This window comes from Schistocerca nitens, chromosome 1 (genome assembly GCF_023898315.1).
Source record: "Schistocerca nitens isolate TAMUIC-IGC-003100 chromosome 1, iqSchNite1.1, whole genome shotgun sequence".
Classification (NCBI taxonomy): domain Eukaryota; kingdom Metazoa; phylum Arthropoda; class Insecta; order Orthoptera; family Acrididae; genus Schistocerca; species Schistocerca nitens.
This window is the reverse complement of record NC_064614.1, coordinates 432917808-432937304: the sequence shown is the minus strand read 5'-3', so window position 1 is coordinate 432937304 and position 19497 is coordinate 432917808. Positions and strand designations below refer to the sequence as shown.

At 41.7% G+C, this 19497-nt stretch overlaps 1 protein-coding gene across 2 annotated transcripts in view; it reads left to right on the top strand.

Moving 5' to 3' along the window:
• LOC126251169 (MLX-interacting protein) overlaps window positions 1-19497 on the top strand; it is a 420910-nt gene that overhangs the window by 191063 nt on the left and 210350 nt on the right. For both annotated transcript variants that reach the window (XM_049951617.1, XM_049951618.1), the window contains exon 2: window positions 18453-18559. In XM_049951617.1, the coding sequence (XP_049807574.1) occupies window positions 18453-18559 (107 nt within the window). The remainder of the gene's footprint in view (window positions 1-18452; window positions 18560-19497) is intronic.

Sequence of the window (19497 nt, the reverse complement as noted above, 5' to 3'; positions counted from 1 at the left end):
CTCCGGATACTAATCAACATCTTTGTAGTGCTGCACATACGCACCCATGTGAAATTAACATCCGTTTGTGCTACAACATGTAGCAGACAACTGTAGGTGTTTACAATGGTCAAACTACGACATCTCGTAAACTACTTGCACTAGACTGTTGCAACAAACGCCATTGACGTTCTAATTTTGTCTGCTTTGATTGTGGTACTCTCCGTAGGCTTTGTTCCGTTGAAATATTTGTACTTTTTTTAAAGAAATAAATACACATTTGAAACTCGTAACACTCTATATATAGACCGCATAGGCGAGCCCTTGCCTAACATTCCAGTGTGTTAAATCCACGCATCAGTGGCACCTTCCTTTATCGAAATATTTGCGGTGCAATTTTCAGGTGATTTACGCTGTAATTTGCTTGTTTTTTGAAACTTCCTGGCAGATTAAAACTGTGTGCCCGAACCTTCGCAGGAGAGTTTCTGTAAAGTTTGGAAGGTAGGAGACGAGATACTGGCAGAAGTAAAGCTGTGAGTACCGGGCGTGAGTCGTGCTTCGGTAGCTCAGATGGTAGAGCACTTGCCCGCGGAAGGCAAAGGTCCCGAGTTCGAGTCTCGGTCGGGCACACAGTTTTAATCTGCCAGGAAGTTTCATATCAGCGCACACTCCGCTGCAGAGTGAAAATCTCATTCTGCTTGTTTTTTATTTTTTGTTTAATCGAATTTTTATGTTTTTCATAAGTTTCAACACCTTCTAAATAGAAACTTTCATTCCCAAACACACATTTCTATATGTCTAAGCGAGATGTAAAATACCAGTTTCGATAGATTTTTTTAATGAAAGGAAATATTTTCTCAAAAAGTTTCATTCCCTACATTACCCCCTTAGTGGTTGAGCTTCCAAAAACAGTGAAAATCAGTTTTTCCTTCGTAAGGGTTGAATTTCCAAAAACAGTGAATTTTTTTTTCTAGCAAAATTTCACAGATTTAACTTCAAAAATGGCTGCATAATGAAAAATTTCCATAAAAGATTTGATCTCGTGATTTCCAAAAACAGTGAAGCAGACAATTTTTTTATTTCTAAGCGAATTCACTTTCATAGATTTAGCTTTAAAATGTTTTTATAATGAAATATTGCCATAAAACATTTCATCCCCTATTTCACCCCCTTAGGGGTGGCGTTTCGAAAAATCCTGTCTGAAACGACGCCTACAAAATAAGATCAACACCCTCTCCAAATTTCAAGTTTCTATCCTTAGACAACACGTCTGTCGAAAGACGGGGGTATAATTTTCTGCACAGAAGAAAGCCTAAAACTGAAATTCCGAGGTTTGAAAAGATATCCTCGTCGGAATTGGGACCTTATAAAACTCGGGGTTGCAACACAGTACTACAAGGAGTCATAGAGCTAAGAATTCTGCACAATACACTGAAGTCACAAAAGTCTTGCGATACCTCCTAACATCGTGTCAGACCTCCTTTTGCCCAGCGTGGTGCAGCAACTCGACGTGGCACGGACTCAACATGCTGTTGGAAGTTCCCTGCAGAAATGTTGAGCCATGCTGCCTCTGTAGCCGTCCATAGTTGCGTTAGAATTGCTGGTGCACGAACTGACCTCTCGATTATGCACATGTTCGATGGGATTCATGTCGAACGATCTGGGTGGCCAAATCATTCTCTCGAATTGTCCAGAATGTTTTAACCACGCGAACAATTGTGGTCCGGTGACCTGGTGCATTGTCATCCATAAAAATCCTATCGTTGTTTGGGAACATGAAGTGCATGACAGCCAGCAGATGGTCTCCAAGTAGCCGGGTCTCCAAGTAGCCGAATATAACCGTTTCCAGTCAATGATCATTCAGTTGGACCGGAGGACCCAGTCCTTTTTATGTAAACATAGCCCGCACCATTATTTAGCCACCACCAGCTTGCGCAGTACCTTGTTGACAACTGATGCCTATGGCTGCTTGGAGTCTGCTCCTCAGAGTCTGCTCCTCACTCGAACCCTACTATCAGCTCTTACCAAGTGCAGTCAAGACTCATCTGACCAGACCACGGTTATGCAGTCGCCTAGGGTCCAATTGATGTGGTCACGAGCATGAGAGGCCTACAACGATGTCGTGCTGTTACCAAAGGCACTGGCATCGGTCATCGGCTGCCATAGCCCATTAACGCCAACTTACGCCGCGGTGTCCTAACGGATACGGTCGTCGTACGTCCTACATTGATTTATGCGGTTATTTCACGGAGTGTTGCTTGTCTATCAGCACTGACAACTCTACGCAAACGCTGCTGCTTTCGATCGTTAAGTGAAGGCCATGGTGACAGGTAATGCATGAAATTTGGTATTCTCGGCACACTGTTGACACTGTGGATCTCGGAACACAGAATTCCATAATGATTTCCGAAATGGAATGTCCCATGCCTCTAGATCCAACGACCATTCCGCGTTCAAAGTCTATTAATTACCGTCCTGCGGTCATAATCACGTCGGAAACCTTTTCACGTGAATCAGCTGAGTAGGAATTACAGCTCCGCCTATGTGCATATCGCTATCCCATTACTTACATCACCTCAGTGTAATGTTTCAAACTGGAGAGGTGAGGATTGCCTTGCTTAAGTGCAGGCTGTTAAAAAATTGACAGTACCGGGCAATTTGAGGGTGGTTTTGGGAGATATTCCAAGGTCACCTAGTCAGCTACTGCCCGTGGGCTGCACTTTACCTAAGAAACCCCCAAAAAATGTAGATTAAAAAATACATTTGTTCTGCTTCAGTTATGCCAGTCGACATTAAAAAATACACTCCTGGAAATGGAAAAAAGAACACATTGACACCGGTGTGTCAGACCCACCATACTTGCTCCGGACACTGCGAGAGGGCTGTACAAGCAATGATCACACGCACGGCACAGCGGACACACCAGGAACCGCGGTGTTGGCCGTCGAATGGCGCTAGCTGCGCAGCATTTGTGCACCGCCGCCGTCAGTGTCAGCCAGTTTGCCGTGGCATACGGAGCTCCATCGCAGTCTTTAACACTGGTAGCATGCCGCGACAGCGTGGACGTGAACCGTATGTGCAGTTGACGGACTTTGAGCGAGGGCGTATAGTGGGCATGCGGGAGGGCGGGTGGACGTACCGCCGAATTGCTCAACACATGTTGTCGCCAGTGGTCGGCGGAAGGTGCACGTGCCCGTCGACCTGGGACCGGACCGCAGCGACGCACGGATGCACGCCAAGACCGTAGGATCCTACGCAGTGCCGTAGGGGACCGCACCGCCACTTCCCAGCAAATTAGGGACACTGTTGCTCCTGGGGTATCGGCGAGGACCATTCGCAACCGTCTCCATGAAGCTGGGCTACGGTCCCGCACACCGTTAGGCCGTCTTCCGCTCACGCCCCAACATCGTGCAGCCCGCCTCCAGTGGTGTCGCGACAGACGTGAATGGAGGGACGAATGGAGACGTGTCGTCTTCAGCGATGAGAGTCGCTTCTGCCTTGGTGCCAATGATGGTCGTATGCGTGTTTGGCGCCGTGCAGGTGAGCGCCACAATCAGGACTGCATACGACCGAGGCACACAGGGCCAACACCCGGCATCATGGTGTGGGGAGCGATCTCCTACACTGGCCGTGCACCACTGGTGATCGTCGAGGGGACACTGAATAGTGCACGGTACATCCAAACCGTCATCGAACCCATCGTTCTACCATTCCTAGACCGGCAAGGGAACTTGCTGTTCCAACAGGACAATGCACGTCCGCATGTATCCCGTGCCACCCAACGTGCTCTAGAAGGTGTAAGTCAACTACCCTGGCCAGCAAGATCTCCGTATCTGTCCCCCATTGAGCATGTTTGGGACTGGATGAAGCGTCGTCTCACGCGGTCTGCACGTCCAGCACGAACGCTGGTCCAACTGAGGCGCCAGGTGGAAATGGCATGGCAAGCCGTTCCACAGGACTACATCCAGCATCTCTACGATCGTCTCCATGGGAGAATAGCAGCCTGCATTGCTGCGAAAGGTGGATATACACTGTACTAGTGCCGACATTGTGCATGCTCTGTTGCCCGTGTCTATGCGCCTGTGGTTCTGTCAGTGTGATCATATGATGTATCTGACCCCAGGAATGTGTCAATAAAGTTTCCCCTTCCTGGGACAATGAATTCACGGTGTTCTTATTTCAATTTCCAGGAGTGTAGAAAAATTGTGAACGGATGTGGAGTTTTGTAATCAAACTAGCTCATGTTAAAAGTTTAAATTTTCTAGAATGTTTGCTGCCGATTTCTCTAGTCCTAGGAGTATTAAGGTGGCATTTTTGTTAATATCAAGCGGGATTCTCCCGTTGTACTGACTCTTTTCCCCTTTTACAGATTCGTGTATTTTAAGTTTCAGCGTAATTTTAGATCTTTGAATCAATAGGTTGCATCCTTAGTCACATTAATAACATAAAACGATGTACTTTGCATGTACTATTGAAATACGCCACCGTTGAGGTATCAAAGTAATTTCTCTTAGAAACACTTAGTGGGTGAGTATTAATATTTTCAGAGACAATAAGTATTTTGTTCTTCTTGTCAAATTTAGTTCATTGAGACACGAAAAGTTTTCAGGCTCAAGGAATCGGTTATAGCAAAACTAGCTTAAGCTTAGCGCCCGCTGCTTCGCTCACGTACTCTGTATGACCTGCAGAGATCTTTTGTTTTTTTGTTATTTAATCGAATTTTTATGTTTTTCGCAAATGCCAACAACTTCTAAGCGTTTCACGCTAATTAAGGCCATAGAAGCATGGTCTTTTCCGAACCTACTTCTGACCAAAAAGCGGTTTTGGTAGCTCGAGTCTAAAGTTTTTGTTGATCATGCCGTTTATGTTCTTGTGGAGATATTTCTATAGCAAGTTTCATCCCCTAACAGATATTTCTGTATATCTAACCGAGAGATGAAATACCAATTTTCATAAGTTTAGCTTCAATTTTTTTTAGTGTAATGAAATATTTTATTAAAAATTTTCGTACTCTGTTGCACCCCTTAGGGTTTGAATTTCCAAAAAATCTGAAACTTATTATCTCTGACCGAGAAGTCAAGAAGCCGATTGTCATAGATGTAGCCTTAAAAATCCTTCGTAAGTTCTTTAGTAATTATTTATTTTCAAAAAAACTTTCAGCCGCTCATTTACCCCCTTATTGGCTGAGTTTCCAAAAAATGCGGAAACACTTATTTTTTTTATTTTCTGTCTAAGAAACCAAATACCATACCAGGTTTCTTAGTTCTAGCTTCAAAATTCCTTTAATAGCGAGATAATTTCAAGAAGCCTTTCATCCCTCATTTCACCCTCTTAGGAGTGGAATTTCGGACAAAACATTCTTAAACGATGGCTACACCGTCTCCACACTTCAAGTTTCTATCCTCAGCGGTTTGGGCTGGACGATGATGAGTCAGTGGATCAGTCTGACCCTATTTCACCCCCTTAGGAAATGAATTTTTTTAAAAAAGTGAAATACGTATTTTTTCACCTCTGACCGAGAAGCCAAACACGAATTTTCAAAGATTTAGCTATAAAAATGCTTTCGCAATGAAATATTTTCATGAAACGTTTCATCCACTATTTCTGCCCTTCAGTGGTTCAAAAAATGGTTCAAATGGCTCTGAGCACTATGTGACTCACCTTCTTAGGTCGTCAGTCGCCTAGAACTTAGAACTAATTAAACCTAACGAACCTAAGGACATCACACACATCCATGCCCGAGGTAGGATTCGAACCTGCGACCGTAGCGGTCGCTCGGTTCCAGACTGTAGCTCCTAGAACCGCACGACCACACCAGCCGGCGCCCTTCAGTGGTTGAATTTACAAAAACGGTGACATGCGTATGTTTTGTTTCTAACAGAGAAGCCAAATACAGGTTTTGATAGATTTATCTTCAAAAATGTATGCACAGTGAAGTATTTCCTTAAAAACTTTCATCCCCTATTTCGCTCCCTTAGGGGTTCGGTTTCCAAAAAACACTGAAACACCTATTTTTTTTTTAAATGGGAAACCGAGAATTCAAATGCCAGTGTTCATAGATTTAGCTTTAAAAATACTTCTATTTTCTCTTTGATAATGAAATATTAAAAAAACTTCCAACTGCTATTCCACCCCCATGCTGAAACAAGTATTTCTTTATTTCTGACCGAGAAAACAAATACCAATTTTTTGTAAGTCCAGCTTCAAAATTGTCTTAATAGCGACATTTAAAAAAAAAAAAAAGTTTCAGGCCCCCAGATCCACACCTACAAATTTCGCTAGCTGTCAGTGTCTTTTTACATACAGAGATTTCTGCGGGCGCGGTTGGGTATATTTGTTACAAGGGAAATGTTTCCATTGTGCCGGGTGAGGTGACTGTAGTGGAGTACAGCGTGCCTGGGAGCTAGGTACGTCGAGCCCGCAGGTAGCTAAAGTACACGTGTGCAGCCCGAAGCGGCGCCAGGACCCCGTAAGCAAATCCCGCGTTATCGCTGCAGAATGCGCGCCGTGGGCAGGCGCTGAGCGCCTGGGTATCGGCCGCTGACCGCGGCGTGGGCCGTGGGACGCTTCGCAGAAGTCGCCGCCGCTGCTGCTCCACCGCGCAACCGTTTCCGGGATCCTTTCCACGTAAATCCAAGCGTGACCCACAGGCACGCTGGCGAGCGATAGTACGAGGACCCCATTTCAAAGAGAGTCAGCTTGTGCCACCGACGGTTGTGCTTTCGGAGTTTCTGCACCTTCTGGGAATCACGTTCCAGTTTCAGTTCTTCGTCTGTCATTGTTTCTTTCTTTCCTTCCATATTCCGGCATTGTTTTAGTATGTTTCCTTTCTTCAGATTACTTTCTATTTTTTTTTCTTTTCTTTCTTCCCATGGAATCTTTCCATTTTCAAGATTTTCCTTCTAAACATTTCTCGTCCCATTGCTACTGCTCTCCTGTTGTCTCCTTTTTCTCAAAAACCTTTTTGGCTGTTTGAATCCAGGTGGTTTGACTTCTTTTCCCAGTGATATTTAAAAGATCCTTTTCATCAGTTTATTTTCATCCATTTTGTAAATATATCCAAAGAATATCAATCTCGTCTTCCTCCTTGTTTCTGACAAGTCTCCTTTGTTTTGATAAATTTCATTGTTGCTTTCTAATTTCTACATTCAGCTTCTTAAAGATATAATATTTTCCATATAATTCTTCTTTCTAATACTTCTAATTTTTCAAGCTTATAATTTAGAACTAATTATCCACTGTCATTGGAAGAGCAGTTGAATGGAATGGACAGTGTCTTGAAAGGAGGATATAAGATGAACATCAACCAAAGCAAAACGAGGATAATGAAATGTAGTCGAATTAATTAAGTCGGGTGATGCTGAGGGAATTAGATTAGGAAATGAGGCACTTAAAGTAGTGAAGGAGTTTTGCTATTTGGGGAGCAAAATAACTGATAATGGTCGAAGTAGAGAGGATATAAAATGTAGACTGGCAATTGCAAGGAAAGCGTTTCTGAAGAAGAGAAAGTGGTTAACACCGAGTATAGATTTAAGTGACAGGAAGTCGTTTCTGAAAGTATTTGTATGGAGTGTAGCCATTTATGGAAGTGAAACATGGACGATAAACAGTTTAGACAAGAAGAGAATAGAAGCTTTCGAAATGTGGTGCTACAGAAGAATGCTGAAGATTAGATGGGTAGATCACATAAATCTTGAGGAGGTATTGAATAGAATTGGGGAGAAGAGGGGTTTGTGGCACAACTTGACAAGAAGAAGGGACCGGTTGGTAGGACATGTTCTGAGGCATCAAGGGATCACAAATTTAGCATTTGAGGGCAGTGTGGTGCGTAAAAATCGTAGAGGGAGACCAAGAGATGAATACACTAAGCAGATTCAGAAGGATGTAGGTTGCAGTAAGTACTGGGAGATGAAGCATCTTGCACAGGATTGAGTAGCATGAGAAGCTGCATCAAACCAGTCTCAGGACTGAAGACCACAACAACAACAACAACAACATCCACTGTCATACATAGGCATCACGCTATCACTGCCCTATTGGAGTACTTTATTTCAAGGTTTTTTGATAAGCATTTTTTTCTGTGTGTATTCTTAATTTTACCGGAAGTTCTTGTCATCATTGTAGTGTACCATTTCCCCATAAACACATTTTTCTAAATACTTTTCTTGTTTTGAGTCCATGAAAATTTGCATTTTTTTTCTTTTTCTATGGGTGTAACATACGTTCCTAAAACTTTGGAGCACTTTTTACATTGATTATAAATTTTGTTTTTCTGTGGAAATTCTGTAGCCTGTCATGGTGGCTGTCTCTTGCAGGAAACTTGTTTTGCAGCTGTTCTGAGGGGTCCAGAGAAATAGCAAAGTCGTCTGCAAACGCTACACAATATATCACAACACCTTTATTTCTTTTTGCCAACATGACGATTAATATTTTGCCGCACTTATGTTGCTGATTACAAATGCTCGGTCTTTATCCAAGCTGTAATTGAAAAATCATGGAAATGAAGTGATCGTATGGCATTATTTGGTGGGACACCCCGTCGTTACGGCGAGACTGTCAGTGATTTCATCAGTGCAGAGGCACACCAACTCCGAACTCATACGGTAATCGGCGAAACGCCGCAAATAATGAGGATAATGGACAAGGGGCACTACATTAACAATGTGAGGATAAGTTGGGAATTTGGATTTGACAAGATGCGTGCTAGGGTAGTCTGTGCAGCTGCAATGACCATTCTTTCTGGATGACTTAGTGGTCAGGTTATCTGCCTAGTAAGCAGGAGATCCGGGTCTGAATCCTGGTACGGAATAAATTTTCAACTTTCCCCATTGATTTCAGTCAATGCCCGCTCGCAGCCAATCTCTGTAATTCCTTTGTGCCCTTCTGAAGTTGTTCGGCCGCCTAGTGCAAGTCTGTTTATTTGATGCCACGTCGGCGACTTGCGCGTCATTGATGATGATAAAATGATGACGACAGTTAAGAGTCACAATACATGTTAAAATCAATTAATATTTGACCATGTCTTATGGTTCATTAATCTTTAACGAATGATAGATTTGGGTTTGAAAATTTGCTTAGAATAGAATATTCCATTTCTAAATACATCTTGATAATTCACCCACTAGACTGTCTAGGATAGGTTGCACTATGTTCAGCAGTATTGTGGAGAATGTTCTATAAGTATTAGATAAATGATTTCATTGATACTGAGAGTTTCTTAGCAAATTCTAGAACTACTGGCAGGAATTATCTGGTCGTGTCATAGTCTTAATGTTCGAAGATTAACATCATTCATTGATTTATGTAAGTTGTGTATTTTAATTCTCAAATAAATCTTTCACTCTGCAGCAGGGTTTTCACTGTTTTTGGAACTTTCCGGCAGATTAAAACTGTGTGCTGGTCTGGGATTCCCACACGAATCTTGCCTTACAAAGACAGTACTCTTACCAGTTGAGCTATCTAGGTTCAACTCTCATACAGCTGAAATCGGGTCGTGAGTCGTGCCTGCGTAACTCAATCGGTAAGAGCATTATCCGCATAAGGTAAAGGTCTCAGTTTGACTCCCGATCCGGCACACAGTGTTAATCCGCCAGGAAGTAGCAAGGAAAGTTAGACTTCTACGAATCGAAGATAGGAATATTCCCAATATAAATCTCAGAGTAAGGCGAGAAGCAGAAGGGCGAGTTAGATTTGCGTTCTGTGGTTAATGATTTCTGACCCTTCGATCAAAGTATACTATGAGAGAACTAGAAGTAGTTACAAATAGCAAAGTATGAAATAGACTATTTAATGTAGGCGCTACATCGACAGAATTTCCATTCACAGTATTGAAACTTATAATGGAAACAGATTTGCGTTTGTTTTATATATCCGTGGCGGTAGCAAGCTATTTTCAAGGAGAACTATATCTGAGTGATATTCGAAACTAATGAATGAAAAAATACATTAATTTGTAGTGTCGTGGGGAGATAGCAGTACTACTGCAAAAAAAGGGGGGGGGGGCGGGTGGGAGCAGGAGAATGTCATTTGTCATTTTTGTAACCAAAACTTTCATTTAAGAAATCTCAAAATGAACTGCAGAAGTTAGCGATGCTACATTAACGCCGAACAGAGATGTAAAATTAAATTTCACTCTGTGAAGCATGCCCATATAGAGGCATTTGTTCTAAATTTTATCAACTAACGAGAATCGTCGGGTTAAGGCAAGAAACAGTGTCTGAAACATACGCTACGTACGAAGAAATTAGACCCTCGAAAAGATTGTGGGGTGGGAAGTCTCAGTTTGAAATTCTCGGTGATGTAATCACCCCCCTATAGACACTGAAATTGTAGTAGATGATAAATGTAAAGTAAGACTTTACAGATGCTGGAAAAATATTAAGAAGCAGTTCACGATGTAGCAGATATTCTGATGGGGGAAAGATGCTTCAAAGATATGGATTTCATGGCTGTATCGACAAAGTTATTGGACTTACTTCGCATTACTTTAAGTTACAACACACAAGAAATACCCTTCTACGGTGCACTTATTTACACATGAAAAAGAGTAAATATTACATCGCCAGCAGTCCACAGATTTCATTTTTACATTCTGATCAGGCCAATGCTTGTATACAACTGAGTTGAAGAATTTGAAGACGTGCCGTCCCCGAAGAATTTATTTTAACAAGAAGGACACTACGCTTCATGTATCCTGAACGATTAATAGTTACACTATGTGATCAAAAGTATCCGGACACCTGGCTGAAAAGGAATTTCAAGTTCGTGGCGCTCTCCATCGGTAATGCTGGAATTCAATTTGGTGTTCGCCCACCCTTAGCCTTAATGAAGCTTCCACTCTCGCAGGCATACGTTCAGTCAGGTTCTGGAAGGTTTCTTGGGAATGGCAGCCCATTCTTCACGAAGTGATGCACTGAGGAGAGGTATCGATGTCGGTCGGTGAGGCCTGGCACGAAGTCAGCGTTCCAAAACATCCCAAAGGTGTTCTATAGGATTCAGGCAGGACTCTGTGCAGGCCAGTCCATTACAAGGATGTTATTGCCGTGTAACCACTCCGCCACATGCCGTGCATTATGAGCAGGTGCTCGATCTTGTTGAAAGATGCAATCGCCACACCAGAATTGCTCTTAAACAGTGGGAAGCAAGAAGGTGCTTAAAACATCGATTTAGGCCTGTGCTGTGATAGCGCCACGCAAAACAACCAAGGGTTGCGAGCCCCCTCCATGAAAAACACCGCCTCCGAATTTTACTGTTAGCACTACACGCTCTGGCAGATGACGTTCACCGGGCATTCACCATACCCACACTCTGCTATCGAATCGCCACATTGTGTACCGTGTTTCGTCACTCCACACGACGTTTTTCCACTTTTCAATCGTCCAATGTTTACGCTCCTTGCACCAATCGAGGCGTCGTTTGGTATTTACCGGCGTGATGTGTGGCTTATGAACAGCCGCTCGACCATGAAATCCAAGTTTTCTCACCCCCGCCTAACTGTCATAGTACTAGCAGTGGATCCTGATGCAGTTTGGAATTTCTGTATGATGGTCTGGATAGATGTCTGCCTATTGCGCATTACAACGCTCTTCAACTGTCGGCGGTCTCCGTCAATCAACAGACGAGGTCGGCCTGTACGCTTTTATGCTGTACTTGTCCCTTTACGTTTTCACTTCACTATCACATGGGAAACAGTGGACCTAGGGATGTTTAGGAGTGTGGAAATCTCGGGTACAGACGTATGACACAAGTGAAACCCAATCACCTGACCACGTTCTAAGTCCATGAGTTCCGGGGAGCGCCCCATTCTGCTCTCACTATGTCTAGTGACTGCTCAGGTCGCTGATATGGAGTACCTGGCAGTAGGTGGCAGCGCAATGCACCTAATATGAATAAGGTATGTTTTTTTTGGGGGGGGGGGGGGTGTCCGGATACTTTTAATCACATTGTGCATCCACTCCATGTATTTTAAGGTAAATTACTTTGATATCTAAAAAGTAAGCATATTTCACTGATAGATGCATATTATGAACATGACGATCGATGCCACCTTTACTGAATCAACTACCTGAAACTACATCGTCGTTCCATTAAATCAAAAATATCCCTCGAGTTGAGTAATAAAACTAGGAATATTAAAAAAAATACTTTCCGTTCACATAACGGTTGATAGATACTAAAAATTAACAATTGGAAATAGGTGAACGACAGAAAAAATATTCTGGTAAAAAAAAGCAAAAAATGCGTTAAGTAATTTATCCTCAGAAATGGAGAAACTACAATTAAGCTTAAAAATATTGCTTATACAGCTTTGATGATGCAATGTAGACTGCTTTGTTTGCTTACAATACTTCAAATCTGGTCGTGTTAATAGATTTATCGGATTGATTTTTTGCGTCCTACCTTTCTTATGTTGACTGGCATGGTTAAACTTGGAACATAATAACATATAGAAAGTTTCATTTTTGAGTGTTTGCGTGAAGTGTAACCCAGAGCCAGTATTCAAGTAGATGAATGTGGGAAACATTACAAAAGCACTCTTATCGAAACTGGCGCCACGCCAAAGGAACGACACAATTTTTCGTTAATAACGTAACAGACAAATAAATTCAAGGTGTATAGTGATAGTTAAAGGCATGGTATTTTCAGTCGCGCTGGGAAGTGCTAAATCTGACTACACTTGAGCATTTAAGCAACAGTGTCACTAGACATTTCTCACGCTACGTGTTGATACAAGTTAAGCAGATTTGGTGAGCTAGATTCGTGATAGGATAGAAAACTTACTATACTCCGTTCATCATAAGAATAAACCTGATGTAAACATTACACCATGTATTCTTCCGTGTTTGCTTGAATCTCATTGGAATTCGTTTCACGTGGTGAGGAAGTAAGCTGTGTCCTGTACGATCATAAGGATACATTTTATGCTGTATTACATGCACATAGATTCAGCGATAATGTCCGGGACAGCAGCTTTGAGCGATAATGTTGCTTTACCGGCGCATTAAACTTGGATAGCACTGGACAGCCAGCGGTCCAACTAGCCTGCAATTATATGAGCAGTTGCAGTTCAGACTTGAAAAGAGACGGGCTTATATGATATAGCTTCGAATGTCATTTAATTTTTAAAGAGAATGAAATAATATTCGGCAAAACTTCAGCACTACCGCGCGCTTCTTAGGTAACCAGACGGAAAGCATAAAATGCTTTCGTTCTCACTTGACATGGCGTTATAATCACAAACAAGAGTGATGAAAATTCCTAACTTAAACACAGCGTAATTTTTCTGAGCGAGCCACGTGTGGTGCAAAAGTATACTGCAGGGATTTCACCGTAGTGTTGAATACTGAAGCCATTGAATGTATTAATTATAGTCAGTCGTCTGCTAATCTCTTAGCTCCTTCCTTATCCGAATCCGAGAAATACATTTCAGTGCTGGAACTGTCAATGTTACGTTGATAACGAGTCGATCAACAACAGGATCCACGAAGCGACCCAGCACCGCATTTTCTCCTCTTCTTTCATGATGTGTCATTCTATATCCCGCCAATGATCGGCAGTGACATGAAAAAGCTGCGTGCGTGAGATCCAGTCTTGTTATTTCTCGGGCCAAATCCCTTAGCTTGGTTCCAGATCAATTATGTTGGGTTCATATTGTAACGGTACAGTGGCAAACGTAAAAATGCAGCATTTGTATGATGTGCTCGGTGCTGTGAAAATGATCGTTTTTCATGTTTCTACGACGCATCTGTGGTATGAAACAGCGAACGTAGTCCAAATAAAGAGTATTTAGTTTTTACTTGTTCTCTTAAAAATTAAATTGTTAGGTTTTCTTAATTTAAGCAACCTTTGTCAACAGCCGTTCATAAAATATCCGTTATTGAGAATTTGTATTTGAAATGAAAACAGGAATTTCGCGTGCAATATGTAATTAAAAACAAGAAGAGGGGCATTATTCATAAAAATAACGAGATGAAGGTAATTCAAATTGAACGAGAAAAAAATTGACTCAGGCGAGACTTAAACCAGCGAACCATGTGCAACTATTACGCTACCTATTCCGCTGTACATTAACTTGTATTTGCGTTGCAGCTGCCCCTAATAGTCCCTCGTAAAACTTCAAAGCCGATTATGTCTGTACATATATGACAAACATTAAGAACAACCTATCTCTCGGCATTTTTTACCCGCTTTCCAGTCGCGTGTTTCACTATGGAACAGGAACCAGCCTCAACCATTTTCATACTGCGTATTAACAGCGCGGCAATCATAGCACAACAGTGCAGAGGCTGTGACTATACACGATTTTTGAAATAAAAACTACATAACCATAGCGTAATTAAGAAAAACGTTGATGGCTGTTAATACATTTGGATATGTTAAAGTTTCATTTAACGTAACTTAGTAATAATACATATAATACATAAGCAGGACCTACTTCCAAGATCGTAACACACCGCGTTTGTGTTTGTTTACTTCAGGTTTTTCTTATGATGACCGAAGTATAGCAAACTTCGTTCTCTACGAAAAGTCTTCATATGTGAAAATAGCTACAGGAGTGTAGGTAGGTAAGACCTCCCGAGAACCGACATCAGCTGCTGGGACTGGCAGTTGACTGTTCACATAAAAAAATGTAATGTATTCCGCATAAATAGATGAAAGAATCATTATTGTTTTGTTACACGGTGACGATCAATCACTGGAAACACAACGATTAAACATCTGGGAGCATGCGTACGGAGCGATTTAAAGTTGAACGGCCTCAAAATACTAGCTGTATACAAGGCAGATTATAGACTGAGATTAGAAAGAATCGTAAGAAATATAATTCATTTAGGTAGCTGGTAGCTTACCAAGCCACCGATTTACTGAGTCTTGAGTCTTAGTCGTCAGTGTGGGACGGTTACTGGTCAGGATTTATAGTGATAAATAGTGATTAATATTCAAAGAACACGGATTTGTTTAGTAAGCGCGAGAACGTTATGTAAATGCTTGGCCAACTCGAGCAGCAAACGCTACATCTAGGCTACATCTGTACTCAGCTAACTACCGTGAAGTGCTCTGCAGAGTGTACGTTTCATTGTACCAATTACTAGGGCTTCTTCCCGTTCCATTCACATAGGGAGCGGGGGAAGAATGATTGTTTGAATGCCTTTTTGCGTGCTGTAATTATTCTAATCTTGCCCTCACGATCCCTATATGAGGAACACATAGGGGATTGCAGTATATTCCTAGATTCATAAATTTTGGCTGGTTCTTGAAACTTTAGTAGTAAACTTTCTCGTGACAGTTTACGTCTCTCTTCAAGTCTTCCAGTTTAGTTCCTTCAGTATTCTCCCACGGATCAAACAAACCCATGACCATTTGTACTGCCCTCCTTCGTATATGTTCAATATTCCCTGTTGGTCCGTTTTGATACGGGCCCGAGACACTGGAACAATATTCTAGAAAGGGTCTCACAAGTGATCTGTAAGGAAACTCCTTTGTAAGCTGACTGAACTTACCCAGCATTCTACCACTAAACCAAAGTCTAACATCTGTTTAAGCCACAAGTGAACCTATGTGATCATTCCATTTCCTGTTCCTATCAAGTGTTACACATAGATAGTTTTGGGAGTTGGTTGATTCCAACAGTGAATGGTGGATATTATAATCGTAGGATACTAGGCTTTTCGGTTTTTGAAGTGCACAATTGTACATTTCTGAACATTTAAAGCAAGTTGCCAATCTTTGCACCACTTTAAAATCTTATCAAGATCTGACTGAATATTTATGTAGCCTCTTTCAGGTAGCACTTGCTTAGAGATAACTGCATCATCTCAGATTGTTGGCAAGGTTATTAATATACAACATGAACGGCAAGGATCCCAACACACGTCCCTGGGTCACTCCTGATATTACTTCTACATCTGACGATGACTCTCCGCCCAAAATAACATGCTGAATCATCTGCAGAAAGCCTGCTTTTACAATTAATATTGTCTTGCAAGGTCATTGATGTACAACATGAACAGCAAGGCCCCCTGCATAACTCATTAAAAGCATTGGCAGCGGAAGGCAGAGTTCTGAGTTAGAGCCCCAGTCCGACACGAAGTGTTAACCTGCCAACAAGTTTCATGGAATATCAGCCTTCTACGAATTGATGACAGCAAAGGACCAGGCATAATATTCACAGACAGGTCAAGGCGAGTGGCTGAGATGAAGTGGAAGGGAACTTAGATTTTCGTTCAATGTTTAGTTATTCCCTACTTTTTGATGTGCCTCTGGGCTTACGGTAATCAGTATAATCTTGTCTCGTGGCCCTCACGGGAATGATATGAGGGAACTGAAGAATTTATCTAGATTCTTCACGTAATAATGGTTCTAGAAATTGTGGAATTAGGCCTTCGAGACAGAATTTTCATCGTCAGAAGTTTATCAGTTCAGGTGTTCAACATTTCTGTGACGTTCTCTTGTGAGTCAAACATGAGACGTTTTGTACCGTCCACCTTTGTATCTATCCATATCCTTTGTTAGTCCTGTTTGGCAAGAGTGCCACACGCTTGACCGTTATTCTAAGATGGATCGCACGAGTGTTTTGTAAGCAGTATCTTTCGTAGACAAACAGTATTTTCCCAGTATCCTGCCAATCAACCAAACTCTGCCACTTCCCTTCCAATGATTATGTGGTTGTTCAATTTTTGTGTCCCTAGAAATTGTTGCATACAGGTATTTGTCTACATGTACATATACATCTGTACTCAGCAAACCACCGTGAGGAGCATGGCAGTGGGTATGTCCCATTGTACCAGTTATTAGGGTTTCTTCCTGTTCCATTCACGTACGGAGCGCGGGAAGAATGTTGTGTGAATGCCATTGTGCTTGCTGTAATTACTCTACTCTTACCTTCACTATCCCTGTGTGAGCGATAGGTAGGGGGTTGTAGTATGTCTCTAGAGTAATCATTGCAGCCAGTTCTAGAAACTTTATTAATACACTTTCTCGGGATAGTTTACGTCTCTTTCCAAGGCTAAAAGTTTTGTTCATTCGGCATCTGTGTGACACTCTCCTATTTGTGCTGCCCTTTTTCTGTATATTTTCAATATCCCCTGTTAGTCCTATCTGATACGGGTCCCAAACACTTGAGAAATATTCCAGAACCATTTGCACGAGTGATTTTTAAGCAGTCACTTTTGTAGACTCATTGCATTTCCCCAGCATTCTACCAATAAACCGAATTCTATCACCTGCTTATCCTCAACTGAGCCTATGTAATCATTCCATTTCATATCCCGACAAAGCATTACATCCAGGTATTTTTATGAGTTAGCCGATTCCAATAGTGACTCGTTGATGTTAGTCATAGAATAATACATTTTTTTGTTTTATGAAGTGCACAGTTTTACATTACTGAACATGTAAAGCAAGTTGCCAGTCTTTGCACCACTTTGAAGTCTTATCAGGATCTGACTGAGTATTTACGGAGCTTCTTTCAGACATTACTTCATTATAGATATCTACATCATCTGCAAAAGACTGATTTTACTATTAATATTGTCTGCAAGGCCATTAATATAAAAGATGAACAGCAAGGGTCCTAACACACTTCCCTGGGGCACACCTGAAGTTACATCTGACAATGACTCTGGCTCAAATGGCTCTGAGCACCATGGGACTTAACCTCTGTGGTCATCAATCCCCTAGAACTTAGAACTACTTAAACCAAACTAACCTAAGGAGATCACACACATCCATGCCCGAAGCAGGATTTGAATCTGCGACTGTAGCAGTCGCGCGGTTCCGGACTGAAGCGCCTAGAACCGTTCGGTCACAAAGGCCGGCCGGCGATGACTCTATCCAAGATAACATACTGGGCTCTTCCTATCAAAATGCCCTCAATCCAATCACGAATTTCACTTGATACCCGTTGTGGTAGTACTTTTGACAATAAGCGTAGGTGTGGTACTGAGTCAAATGCTTTTCGGAAATCAACATGATCGATGTTTTCGAAATCCATGCTGGTTGGCATTGAGGAGCGTCATTCTCTTTAAGATACCTCATTACCTCTGAGTTGACTGATCACTATTGTGACACATTAATATTGTGGTTATCTGTGTTTTTCCGTTTTGTGAAGAGCTCGGTTTTAAGTTTCTGAACATTTGCAACAATCATCGCACCACCTTGAAATCTTATCATAATCTTATTCTGTATTTGTCCAGTTTTTTGCAAGAAAGCACGTAATTGAAGATAACTGCGTCATTTACAAACAATACGACGTTATTCTTAATATTATATGCTAGGTCATTAATGTACTGCATGAACAACAAGGGTACCAGCACACTTCTCTGCCACGCTTCTCCTTCTGTCGATGACTCACCATCCGAGATCCTCATTCCAGTTACAAATATCGTTTGATACTTCACATGACCGTACTTTTGTTAATTAGCGTTGGTGTGGTAGGTGTAGTGATGTTTGACATTGTTATTACTCTGTTGCAGGCAGAAGTTGACATCGCCGAAATGGAATCGTTTCAAGGGGATTCGTCTTCGCTGGAAGGACAAAATACGGCTGAACAACGTCATCTGGCGCTGTTGGCATATGCAATGTAAGCATCTCCGTTTTAGTTGCTTTCTTTGCTCATCTCCTTTTTCTATCAGCATTTCCGAATTATTGTTTTTAAGCAACTTTTTTAGGTATATTTTGTAGGACCACATCTAATTTCCTCCCTTCTTTTCCATCATACAAGTGGTTCGGAAAGCAAATGCAATTAATTTTGCCACATGTTCACTCACCACATTCCATGCGGATCAGCTTCGTATAGTATTGTCCTGCAATTAACAGGAGGGGCAGTTGCGCTCCCGATATTTTCAGTTATTCGATCATGGAGGGGTATGAATAGTTTACTGTACAAAGACTATATTTGCCTCCTGTTGTTGGACGATTTATTGTTCTGAATAAATATGTTACTGTAATACTTCATTTTAGGTCCAAATGAAACAAGATAACAAGGAAAACAGCATTATTTATGAGGTTTCTTTACGAGTATTGTGCTCTCAAAAGACCAAATGATGCATTTGGGCATACTCATAGTTGACAGTAATCTTCTATACATAACATTGAAAATGTGTAAAGCTAGTTCGAAACAATAACACTCTGTGGTACTAGTAATTCCTCAGACATTGTCAGTTTGAAGTTAGTCCAACTTATTTTAGGGATATTAAAATTGAGATGAACAAAATGTGTCGAAAAAAGTATGCAAAGCTTGATCTAGAAGGCTGTTGTCATTGCAAGTCATATGATGTCCACTGCTGGATACAAGCCACCTTGGGAACTTTTTTTTTTTAAATATGTCTTCAGTCATACCTATCCAAGCTGTTTCCGCATGTTCCCACCATTTCCCATTAGGACTTCGAATCCCCCCCCCCCCTTTCCCCCAGCACACGAAAACCAACGTACTTCCTTGATCCCTCTACCATCCATTCACTTGGCTTCATATCCTACCCAACCTTGGTCTGCCATCACTTTAATTGCTGAATCCGGATG